This window comes from Phyllostomus hastatus, unplaced genomic scaffold, assembly GCF_019186645.2.
Source record: "Phyllostomus hastatus isolate PE091 unplaced genomic scaffold, TTU_PhHast_1.1 phas_scaffold_442, whole genome shotgun sequence".
Classification (NCBI taxonomy): domain Eukaryota; kingdom Metazoa; phylum Chordata; class Mammalia; order Chiroptera; family Phyllostomidae; genus Phyllostomus; species Phyllostomus hastatus.
The window spans coordinates 6,277,778-6,290,850 of NW_025334030.1; the positions used below are offsets into that span (position 1 = coordinate 6,277,778).

The 13,073-nt window shown below is 47.0% G+C and overlaps 1 protein-coding gene across 2 annotated transcripts in view; it reads right to left on the reverse strand.

Annotated features, from left to right (window-relative positions):
- CRAMP1 (cramped chromatin regulator homolog 1) overlaps positions 1 to 13,073 on the reverse strand; it is a 63,508-nt gene that overhangs the window by 25,650 nt on the left and 24,785 nt on the right. For both annotated transcript variants that reach the window (XM_045820727.1, XM_045820728.1), the window contains exons 5-6: positions 9,651 to 9,734; positions 6,132 to 6,180 (exon numbers count right to left, since the gene is read on the reverse strand). In XM_045820727.1, coding sequence (XP_045676683.1) covers positions 6,132 to 6,180; positions 9,651 to 9,734 — 133 coding nt within the window. The remainder of the gene's footprint in view (positions 1 to 6,131; positions 6,181 to 9,650; positions 9,735 to 13,073) is intronic.

Below are 13,073 nucleotides of genomic sequence, written 5' to 3' on the forward strand. Positions count from 1 at the left end.
TGGAACATATTTTCTTATGTTTGAGGTTAGTGTTCTTTATAGACACAAGTCTTGAACAAACACTTCACCAAAGAAGATACATAGATGGTAAGTAAGCACAAGAAAGATGTTTAACATCTGTAGTCATCAGAGAAATGCTAATCAAAACCAAAATGAAATACTACCTCTCACTCACTCAGATGGTTCAAAAGAAGAAACAAACTGAAAACGAGTGTGGGGAGCAACTGGGATGTCCCGGAAAGTTCTGGCAGTTCCATATGGAATTAAGCACACAATCACCATCTCCTCTCCTACAGATGTGCCCAGGAGAATGTTTAAAATCACTTATTCTCTATAAACAGCTCTTGTCCCTCACTGGGGAGTGGATAAACAGACCCCAGAACAGCCACCAGACAGATACTAATCTGCACGAAAAGGCATCAACAGATACACACAACTACACAGATGGACATCCAAGTGTATTCTGCAGAGTGGAAGACACTGACCTCAGAAGGCTACATAATTATCCTGTTTGGCTGCCACTCTGGGGAAGGCAGAACTACAGGGGGTGGAGAGCAACTCAGTGGTTGCTGCGGCTGGGCATGGGGGAGGGGATGATACAGTGGGACAGTACAAGGGAACCTGGGGGTGACCAAACCATTCCATATCTTGATTGTGGTGGTACACAACTCCATGCATTTGTGAAAACTCAGAGCACTAAGTGAAAGAAGCTGGTCTGAAGAGGCTACCTGCTGTATGATTCCAATTATTTGAACTTCTTGGGAAAGGTAACTATGAAGACAGTACAAAATCAGAGGCTGCCAGGCCCTGAGGAAGGGAATAAATCGATGGAGTACAGGGTATTTCCAGGGCAGCAAAACTGCAGGATCCTGTAACAGTAGGTACAGGGTGTTGTGCATTTGTTGAAACCCACAGAATGTACAATAGCAAGAGTGAACCCCAAGTAAACCATGGACTTATGAACCCTGAGAGAGAAGATACCTACTAAAAAGGGCTCCTGGTACCTTACGTAACTGGGCAAACAAACAAACATGCAAAAAAACCTACACACACAAACAAACAAAAAACACAAACCCACAAAACCATAGAGCCTAGCAGACATTTTTACACAGGGGCTTTGCCTGCAAACTGCACTTCAGGGAGAAGTCTGCACTGAATGGCCTGCCTCTGCACAAAACTGCCTGCCTACCCACACTGTGTTTCTGCCATCTGAGCTGGACCTTAAGAAATTCCTGGAACCCTACTTTAACCAATAGGACTGAAGCTTTACCCATCCAATCAGAGCTGTGTAGCTCCAAACAACCAGAGCTGCTCTATTCTGACCAATCAGGACAGTGCCTTTTGGATCAATCAAATTGCAAAACTTTGGAGTCCTCATTTACATGAGGAAAAGACCAATCAGGGACCAGGGAGGAAACTTCTGAACATACAAGCCTGCTCTCTTCTGGTTCTGAGAGTTAACTTTTTCTACAGAAGACTGAAGACTGTTTCCCTGGCTGAGCTGAAAGACAAAGAGATGGAGCAGACCAGCCCAGGCCAGAGCAGAGTGGCACAAAACAAAACAGACTAACGCACAATGGAGCAGACCAGGTAGTACAAAGCAGTCCATCAAGGCACACGGCAGAGCTGTCTAGACGGACAGGGGCCTGTCCCCGGGGCTTCTTCAAAGCTGCAGCTTTGCAGTATCACAACTGAGCTGTTTTGCACTGACCAAAGTCTCCTCTTCACCACACCCCAAATTAGGGAATCCTGATGGTGTTGAATTGGCACCAACAACCATCAGTTGATAGACTTTAGCTAATAATAATGCATCAATACTGGTTTATCGATTCTAACAAGCATATCACTTAATACTAGATGCTCATAATGAGAACATGTGCAGAGGAAAAGGACATACAGGAAACCAGTGTACTCAATATTCAATTTTCCTGTAAACCTAAAGTGGCTCTAAAAATAAAGTCTGGTTTGTTTGTTTTTTTAAACAACTTGTAAATAAAAAACCTTGTAGAACTGTACAGTAAAAACTATACAATTTAAAATATTATAAATTAAAAAATGGATGCTGTATACCCTGCCTTGCTCCTCCATGGAACTAAAGGAATGCTTTCACATAGAACAAGGGGCTCTGTTATCCTGAGACTCTTGCCAAGACCACCCAGATGCCCACATCCCTACCTTGACCGCAGAGGGGTCCAGCCCAACCCTCCCAGTTCCATTCCTCACCATCTGTCCCTGTCCACAGTCACCCACCCATCACCCCCAACACACCAAGATGATTTCTATTCAATGAACTTCATTAGCTGCCCTGCCCCAACCCTATCACCACTGTGTATCCAGCACCCATTCTTGTGCCTGGCACCACGTGGATACACAGATCCTTCCATGACTACAGACAAAAATTTCTTACTAAGCTGGCACAGCACCTCATGCTATTTCAGACCTTTTCCTGGGTGTCTCGGCACCTCTCTTGAGAGATGGCAATGTAACAGGTAAGGCACCCAAGCCCAGGGCAGCCAGATGAGCAGCTGAGGCCTGCTCACCACACACTCCACCCTAGAGTTGGCAATGCATTCACCCACCACTGGGCGAAACCCTTGTTGACATGAGCAAATGCCCCGTTGGTACTGCCTGAGTGATTTTCTGATTCCTTAGCCACTTCTCCAACATTTTCCACTGCGTACTGCATGAGAGCCATGCAAGCTACAGTGACACCAGCCTCTACAAAAAAAAAGCATCTAATTCTCTTCGCTTCTACTGGTAAATTCAAGTGAAGGGTATACAAGTGGCTGCTGTGCTCTTCTATCAATGTAACTTCTCCAATGTCTGAACTTTTCCTGATAAAACTTTCTGAAAGATTAAAAAAGCAGCTAACTTGCTTCTTATATGCAGAAGGGTTCATTATACGATGCTGTCCTGTCATAGCGGAGGAAGAAGCTGGCAGCACCAAGCATCAATGTGCTTCTCTGCCCAGGATCTACCAGAGGGTCAATGGGACTCAGACTGAGGAAGGTCTGGGGCCTGCTGAACACACTAGGCTGCAGTGGAGATCCTTCTTGAGCTGCAGGCTGGTGAGACTCCTGACAGGAAAGCACTGACGGCAGCAGGAGCTCTGTGCCAATGAGCCACACATAAAGGACATGTGACATCCAGATTTTGCTGTGTCTCAGGTGGTGGTGGCATTGGAGCTTGCAGGCAAGGGGTAAGCAGGAGCTTGTCACCCAGGAGAAAGGAAAGCCCTGTCCCCCAGCAGCATTCCTGAGCCTCCCACACTGGACACTATCATGGGGCCTAGGGGAAGAAGCAGAAGAGAAGCAGAGGGTGCAGTGCCTTCTGGTGGACTCCCTCAGTCCAGGGCTTCTCTGGGCCCTGCCAAAGCTGGCTCCTACACAGCTTCCCACCAGATGGGAATAGAGCCTACTCACGACAGGGCACAACAAAGCCTTAAGACACAGGAAATACATCTGTGTTGCCAGAAATAGAGATAGAGATGAGAGGGAGAGAAACACTGATTGGTTGCCTCTTGTATGTGCCATGACTAGGGACCGAACCTACACCCCATGCATGTGCCCTGATTGGCAATAGAACCAGCGACCTTTACTTTGTGGGACGATGCCCGACCAACTGAGCCACATTGGTCAGGGCAGTTCATAGCAGTTTAAAACTAATCTTTCCTCACTATGTAAGTCGTCTTTTCTGATCAGATAAAAATGCATTCCTGATAAATATTCAAATTAAAAAAATAAAGAATAGAAAGTGGGGGCACCCATATACCTACCACCTCAAGAGAACTCTGATATGAGATGGGGGTTACATGTCCAAACACCCCACTGGGGCCACACAGCCGCACCTGTACCTGCTCAGCCTCACTTCCGAACAATCCCGCCTGAAGCTGAAGCAGCTCTTCCCTCTATGGCACTCCTTTGCTAGCATGAGCACTGCTGTGATATACATCCTCACAAGAGTGGCTGGCCTTGATCTAATCACTTCCTAGAAGTGGGACTGCTGGCAGAGGGTTCACACACTTAGGAGTGGGACATGTTACAAGCTCACAGTCCTTTCCCACTATTTGCAAACATGATCAGCAGCAATGCTGACTGAGACCTCTCCATCCAGTCATGAAACATGGCACTGTTTTAATCTGCCTTTCTTCTTACTTTGTGCAAAGTGTAGTGGGAGTGGCACAGGAGAAGGTTCTGGGAAGGCTGGTGGTATAACATTTATTCTGTTTCTTGACCTTGGTGAGACCACTTCGTGAAAACTCAGGAGCTGTGCACTTAGGGTCTATAATATTATCCTGCAGGTTTGTCACACCTCAGTTTAATGTTCAAAGAAACCGCACTGTAATTCTGATCGCAACTGCACGTATTTGTAGATCAATTTAATGAGAGCAGACATCTTTACAGTGCCATTGTTTCTCTATGCCATCAACCTGGCTAATCACTGTTGGCATGGTAGACCTTGATCTGGTTGAAACTGTGTCTGTCAGGTGTCTCTACTCTGTGCTCCCCCTCTTCCTTTACCATCCTATTGAGAAAAATGCCACTGCTAACAGCCCACACTTAAGGAAAGGGAGTATCTACATAAATTACGTAGAATTCTGCATGGGAGATTTGCATCTTGTCCTTTATTTATTTAATTATCAATTCTATCAGTACGGACTCATGGAAATCTGTGTTTTACGTAAGTTGTAACCCAATTCTGCATTACCAAGTAAGGATTCAAAGCACATACACGATATAAACGCCCCTCCATGGTTTGGAACGATCCTTTCACCTGGGGCTTCACTGAGGCAGCTCCTTGCTAAGACTGAGAAGTCTCAGCTCAGCTCCTGGGTTTGTCGGTACCTTTGGACTTTTGGCTCAGAGCTTTGGTGCTCTCCAATCCCCAGCAGCTCCTAAAAGCAACCTTCTGGCCATTGTCAAGCTTATCAAACATGCTTTGCTCACACCTCTGATCAGTCAGGAGGTATCAGGCATGCATGTCTCTCCAGATACCCGGGAGACAGTCTCTCACTCTCCTGTAAGACAACCTCTTCTCTGTAGAATCACACACAAAAAACCCCCCCCCCAAAACCCTAAGACAAAGCCAAGGAAGCTCACTGCTTTTCGACCAAACCAGCACTGAACGCCCAAGCAAAGAGCCAGAACACCCACTCACCCAAAAAATCTGGGGCAACTGAAATAAAAGATGACATGAGATTTGCCCCCAAAATTGCATCACAGGGGAAGTGCACTCCCAAGGGGGGGTGCAGGGGATGATGACTCTGCTCTGTTTGTGAGACAGTAACATTAGAAACCACCTCAGCCAAGGATCTTCCCCTGCTTAACAAGGTTCCTCAGATTCATACTACACCAGTCAAATTTCCCAGATCTTGGAGCAAAAACAGTTTCTAACTGACAAATGTAAGGCAAGTATAAGGGTGGGAAGTAAGAAGAAATGTTGAAGCTGCAACAAACAAACGGGGTGTGAGGCTGGCAAATGACCCACAAAGCCACAGCCACTGGCCTCTTCCGACTTGCCTGACCGCATTCCACATACCTCTAAGGAGGCTCCCTTTGCCCACCACCACCAGTTGTTAAAGACTACCCACACTCCCTCGAAGCTGAAGTGAATCACTGCTCTTCCGCACGGCGGTGATCTAGACATCCTGGTTACTATCAGGACTTGCTGCAAAAGGGTGGCAGTTCAGAGATAAAGCCTTGAATATATAACACAAGGATCTGTAAGGACCCATGCTGGGCTGGAGCCAGAGCAGAACCACACACAACTAGGCCCCACCTGGTAGTAGCTCACACCTGAGAAACGGGGGCTCACAAGCCATCCAACCCCAAGATAGGGAGACAAGAGCCAGAGATGCAGGGAGGCAATGTCCTGCAGATGTAGCAGAGGTCACTGAAGACTGTTCCATGAGACAGCTTGACCCACACAACAGCTGGACTTTGACCAGCAGGGGTCTTGGGTGGGGGGGAAGTTCATCTATGATGAGGAACAGAGAGGTCTGGGTGAGAGAGCAGAAGCTCTGATGGGGTGAGTGGGAGGGACAGGTAGATACTTCAAGTTCTGTATTTCAGCAAACAATGCAAAACGCCCAGCAGGAGCAGGTGGTGTCTCACAATACAACCTGTACTTACCCAACCTGAATGAGCTCATTCAACTTTGTGGCATTCTTGTCATCCATACCTTTAAACAGAAAAAGAAACAGACACGACCTTGAAGCAGTTAGGAGAAAAACTGGTATAGGTTCCCATATAATTATCTTTTACCTTCCATGTAGAATTTACATGCTTTACAGAATAAAACCCTTACATTAGCAGTAGCCCCTCACTCAAAGTCAAAACAAGGAGTCACCTGAGCTGAGGGTGCTGACCCACCTGCACACCCTTTCCACCCACCCAGACTTTCTCAGTAGGACCGATACCTGCTCCGGCACAGACTATCAGTCCTCCCCAAAACTCTAAGACCCCGGGCTACACTGAACCTCCACTTATCCCCAGCTGTGTATTTCAAAGACTCATCCCTCAGGGTAACCACTGCGCCCTGTGCACGCTTCTCCTGCTGGGCTCTTGTGTTACTTGTGTGCCTGCCTTAGTGTTGAGCCCTAGGGTCCCAGGGTCTGCTGGATGACAAGCCTAGAACCTGTGCATTTCTTCTGCTCTCTTGGTACTTAGCGATGTCCTCTGGAAATGAGAGAAAGCAAGTAGAGTAACCAGGTAATGGGAGAACCTAGGTGGTAGGTGTTTGGATGATCACTGTAACAGTCTTTGAATTCTACTATGGATTTTTGAGGGAAAATAAGCCACAGACACGGCAGACTGAAATCCAAAGGAAAAAAAAAAACCTTAAAAGCAGCCAGAGGAAAAAAAAATCCCCTCTAGAGGAACAAGGACACAGAATGACCTCTCACTAGAAACAGTGACGGCCAAAGATGATGAAACATCTTTAAAGTGAGGAAAGAAAAAAACTGTCAATCAGAATTCTATACCTAGCAGAAGTATCTTAAGACTAAATAAACACTTTTCAGATAAATGATTACGATAAGAATTCACAGCCAACACAAGTACACAAGGAAGACTAAAGGAAATGCTACAGGCTGAACAGAAGAGAAACGGTACCAGACGGAAATGGATCTTCAGGAGAGAAGGCACAGCCTCGGAGATGGCGAATGTACAGATCTGCTCATTAAACAAAGAGGTCGCACGCAGACCTCCTTCGGATGGGCACGAATCAAACGAGCACACATGAATGTAAGCGGCAGTTGCGGCAGTAAATGAAGGAGGACCTGAGTGCTGAGAGTGAGTGGCATGGAGGCCCAGCCTGTTGCAAAGTTTGTAGACATATGAGCTGAGGTCAAAGAGTAGGCAGGAGTTCATAAACAAAGGAGAGGGAAGGGCCCATCGTCCTGTGTCTAGCAGGTGGGACAGACAGACAGAAGGCTGGGTAGTTAGAACCACAACTTCAGGGTTTGAGTCACCAAATGGGGTACCACCCAAGAAACTACCCTTCAAAGAAAAGAACCAACTACAGGTGAGTACTAGAGGTAGCTATGGTGTCTCCCTCTCACCCTGTCCCAACATTGGTGCTGTGGCAGATAAACTAAGCATGGGGTGTAAGAATCAGGCCTAGGGGATGCATGAGAACTTGCTGCTTAATAGCCAAGGAAGCTTGATGTCATTTGTTTTTCATCAAAATGTCCTCGGCCCTTTTTACAGATGGGGACACCATCTCACATAGCTATTTAGGTGCTGGACACAAAGTAATGTGTATTAAAGTCCCTGGAATTTGGCAGAGACTCAAAGTCTACTATTTCAGAATTTACTATTGTCTACTATATTCAGAATTCAGCATGCACCTGAATATGTTAAAAAAAGGCATTAATAAAAAGCAGGCACTGACCTCCTGAGTGCTGAGACATTTCTGAACAGCCCGTTACCACTGAGCAGAGGCTGCCATGCGCAGGGCACTCTGCAGAAGGCTGTATGTGGAAGCACATCCTCTGAAAAGATTTCATGAAATGACAGAACAGTGCTCCAGCGCATCAATCAGTGGGTGGTGGCTCAGAGGGATGAGCCCTACCAGGGTATACACACTTGTACATGTATGTGAATATGTGCAAGTGTGAAGAGGAGCTGGGCTGAGAGGGATGACCAGTCATTACAGACAAGACAGGAACAGCCAAGCTGGAGGGATGCCCACTAGGGAGATAAGGTAAAGTCCAAATGCCATGGCCCCCCCGGTTCAGGGGGCCAGGTGATACCCCAGGAGTGACAGGAGGTGACCCAAAGTCACGGAGTCAACAAAAGGATGAAACCAAAGACTCATGGGAAATCACAGAATAGCTGAAAGTTACTGGCTGAGTGGCTCAGATATGACATAGATAAAGGGGGGGCCATGGCATCCTTGCCAAAGAAGGTGGTACCTAACATGCTGCCATGACCAGAAACATTTTAGGTCTAGGACAGAGAGAAGGACACAGTGGAGAAAGTAGAGATTCAAGGGAGGTGGGGCCCTACAGCCCCTCTCAACAGACTATTCAAAGTATGAGCTGGGAGAGGTTTACAAGGAAGTCCTTAAACTGTGGAAAGGATGGGATGGACAACCAGAACACCTGTTCCGTTTGGAGCCCCTTAGGTATTCTTGCCTGTTCCAGAAGAACAGAGGTCACCCAGCACAGGCCAGACATGCAGAACTATCAGTGAATGCCCATCATCCCCACCCTGCTGCTGCTTCCACACCCCCAGCCACCTGCCCACTCAGTGACACGTTAGGTGACACGTTAGGTGACTGGTAAGATGACGGCTTATGGTCATTTCATATGATCTCATTTAACCTTCAGAGTGGCCCTGTGGGTGTGTGACAAGCAGACAAGTGGCATCTGCAGAGGCAAGGCTGTGCCCTTTTGTCTGTGGTCACACAGGGAGGCAAGGTAGGGACACAAGATGCTGGGTGCAGGTGCCTCAGGAAGGCCAGAGTGCTCTCCACATCTACAGAGAATCTAATCACTTAGGAGTGGATCAGAACATTACAAAAGGGAAGGGTCTGGACCCTTCAAAGTACCAATGTCACCAAAGACCAAAACACGGGGGCTGTTCCAAGTCAGAAGACTTAAGGGACACGACAGCTACAAGCAGAGCAATGTCCTCAACAGGAGCCTAGCTGGTACGCTGGGATATGCTAGAAAATCTGAGTATGGGCAGGGTATTAAGTTAGACTGTGGTGCCTGTCTGATAAATGTGAAATGGTGGGTGTGATAAGTGTTGTGGGTGTGCAGGGGAATGTCCATGTTCTCAGGTGACAAAGGCCGAGGGATTTAGTGGTATGCTAGCATGTCTGCAACTTAGCCAAATGGCTGAGCAGGAAAAAAAGCAAGTATGTGGAGGGGGAGCGAGTACACCCAGAAACATGAAAAGCATTACAAACTGGGAAATCTAAGTGAAGGTATGTGGTGGCCATCACATTCTTATTCAGTGTTTCTGTAGCCAACACGTTTAAGATGAAAGTGGGAGGGAAAACAGAAGAGCCACTGGGATCAAAGACCCAACAATGCCAGGAGAGCAGGCCCTGCCGGGAGCAGCCACAAGTGCCTTGTGGAAGGCCGGGAAACTTCTGAAGCTGCCGGCGTGGCTGGGACAGCACCAGCAGCTCATACTCACAGCCCCCGATCTTCTTGCGTAGCTCCCCATAGCAGATCAGACCATACAGCTCCTGGGATGACTTCTTCAGCCCTCGAGAGAACACTGAAAGACAGGAAACAAGGAGGCTTCAGAAGGGGGAGAACGCTGCTGGCCCAGGGTGGGCTAGCTCGTGTGTACCAGAACAGTGCTGGGGCAACATGTGACACTGCTGATTTCTCAGTTTTGCTTACTGTACCTTGGAACCACAGAACGTTACTACCAGGGAAGAATGGGCAAGGAGTATAATAGAACACAGAGCAGTTTTTGTCATTTTAAAAAGCTAAAACAAAAAATGAGGGGAAGGGGTTAGAAAATTATTCCTAACAGGCAGTCCAGTGTCCCCTGGGAAGAGAAAATGGGATATACAGCACAGCTGGTTCCAAGGAGGTGGAAGAACTGGGACATGACCATCACCAAATTTGTCATCCAACTCTCTCCACACATGCAGAATCTGCTTGAGCTCCATGTTAGGCAGGCAGCCCTGGAACTGTGGAAGCTGACCTGTCACTGCCTCCTGTGGCTGGTGATCAACACGCCCGGCCTGGGGCCAGACCAGAGAAGAACTATGGCTCAAATCTGGAGACTGCTAACCCATTCTCCCTTGTTTCCTAGTAACAGGACCAGTTATATTCAGGAAGCAACACATATGGGTAAGGCAGCACATGTCCCAGCCTGCCCTGCGGCTAGACATGGCAACAACATTAAGTCCTGGCCTTTGAAGTAAGCAGATATATTGTGGGAGACTTCAGAAACCTCCTTAAAAGACTGATTTGGGCAGAATTGTGCTCATTTTTCCTTCAGAACTTCTGCCTAGAGCGATCTTGCACAGCTAAGCACTAAGGATGGCAGAGCAGAGAGATGGGATGACCTGTGTCCTCGATGCCTGCCCTGGACCACCTACTGCAGGCATCTCTGACAAGAAAGAATCAATTCTTACATTCTTAAGATGCTGTTACTTTGAGTTTTTATATCCTATAAAGCCAAATCTAATTATGATTTGGAAGCCCAGCCACAGCATAGTCGAGGCATTTTTTTAAAGATTTTATTTATTTATTTTTAGAGAGGGAAGGGAAGGAGAAAGAGAGAGAGAGAGAGAAACATAAATGTGTGGTTGCTGGGGGCCGTGGCCTGCAACCCAGGCATGTACCCTGACTGGGAATCGAACCTGCGATGCTTTGGTTCGCAGCCTGCACTCAATCCACTGAGCTACGCCAGCCAGGGCTTGAGGCATCTTTTAGGTCATCTCACAGAGCAGCAACCAATGTCATTTGCCCTTCATCCTCACAATGTTCCTCCCCAAAGGCCCCTTATCAAAGTCCTAACGTTCAGGCTCTGTGAATATAACAACAGAAAAGGAAAAGGGGGAAAAAATTAGCAAATGGAGACTATGGCTTTAGATAAATAATTTAAAACAAAGTTCCTGAACCTTGGACAGGCCCCGAGGAGCCTAGGACTCTGCCAACATTACACACCAACCATTCCAGAATGTTCACCTGAAAGAAAGATCCACAGACCTAACTGGACTCTCACAGGGGACCGCAACTCAGGATACTTTAAGATCTACTATTCAATGAAGAAACACATGTAGTCTCTCCTGACAATGGAATATTATTCAGCCATAAGAGGGAATGAAGTTCTAACACAGCTACAACCTAAACTAACCTGAAAAACATGATAGGTAAAAGAACACAGACACCAAAGGCTAATGTGACTAATTTTACATGAAATGTCCAGCACAGGCAAATCCAGAGACAGAAAGCAGACTATGGTTGCCAGGGGCTGGGAGAGAGCCAAGAAATGGCTACACAGTGTAAACCTTGATGCAACTGCTGGTATAGCACAAAGTGGCAGGTGGGCCCTCAGAGTTAAAGTGGTCAACTAGCTGCCACCAGCTTGGAGACATTATCAGGACCAGCTGGAGAACCTCAGGTGGAGCCATCAGCTCAACAGAAAGCAGTACTCCTCAGGAGGTCATACCAGGGGGTCACCAGGAAAAAGATGTAGAATAATGAGATGCCAAGAAGGTAGGAGATAGAGGGGAGACAGGGAGGGAAATAGAAGCCACACTGTAGAGAAGGGAGAAATGACATAAATTGGGTCTATCCCACAGAGCTTGCCATGCAACAAAGGTGTAGTGTGGGAGCTGAACTTGAGGGCAGCAGATTCATATTCTTCATCCCTGAGTTGGAGAAAGGGCCGAGAGGAATGACACCTCTAGGGATGAGGTGAGGAGCTTAGGAGGTTGTCCAGCAGAGAGAAGTGACATATTCTTAGAAAAGAAACATTCCTGCCCTGCCTGGTATAGCTCAGCGGACTCAGTGTAGGCCTGAGAACCAAAGGATTGCCAGTTTGATTCCTGGTCAGGGCATATGTCTCGGTTGCAGGCCAGGTCCCCAGTAGAGGTGGTGTGCAAGAGGCAACCACAGAGTAATGCTTCTCTCTTTCTCCCTAATAAATAAAATCTTAAAAAAAAAAGAAACATCCCTTTAAGTCACCTCTGAAGCCTGCAGAGTAAAAAGCCTGGGTGTGACAGGCCTGCGACATACCAGACCTCAGAAGCAACAAATGATACCACGTCTGCACTGGGTACCTGAGTATCCCATGCACTGCCCACTCTGCTAGTGGTATAGTCACGCCATAGGACAGAACGTGCTAGTTAATGGCTACTGGAATCCTGTCACCCTTCCCTCCATACCTTATCACCAACAGTTTTCCAATCCTCACACACTGGTGACTGCCTTGCTTTGAAAGAGAGCTTTTCCAGAAGATTCAAAGTGGACGAATGGCTTGTTCTCACAGACTGACTTTCATGAAGTCACCAAAGAATATAGTATGTAATAAAAAAAAGAAAAAATGTAAAAGACAACACAGCCCTGGCTGGGTAGCTCAGTTGGTTAAGAGTGTCATCCCGATACACCAAGGTTGTGTGGATTCGGTCCCCGACCAGGGAACATACAAGAAGAAACCAATGAATGCACAAATCAGTGGAACAACAGATCGATGTCTCTGTGTGTCTCTCTCTAAAAAACAACAAAAAAAATTTAAAAAGACAATACAGAAAGAGCAACAGCTAAAATTCATTCCTGTATGCCACCCAGAAAGGTAGGGAGGGTGTCTGTGAAGGTGATCGGTATCAGCAACAGCACTGCACTCAGTAGGGTATTTCAAATAAGCGAGTGATCTGAGAAACAGCTGCAGGAATGGCCGAGCACAGCAGCACACACACAGACGCAGTGTCACAACCAAGGAAGAAAACGTTGCTGTCTTGCCATATGCCAAAGCCAGTCAAGAACCTTATGAAAATGGTCATATGGACATTGAAAGCAAACAAAACAGTATTAGCAAAAGATCTGCCCAGTCAGACCCAGGGACTACTCCTAAACTGTGGACACCGTCAGCCCA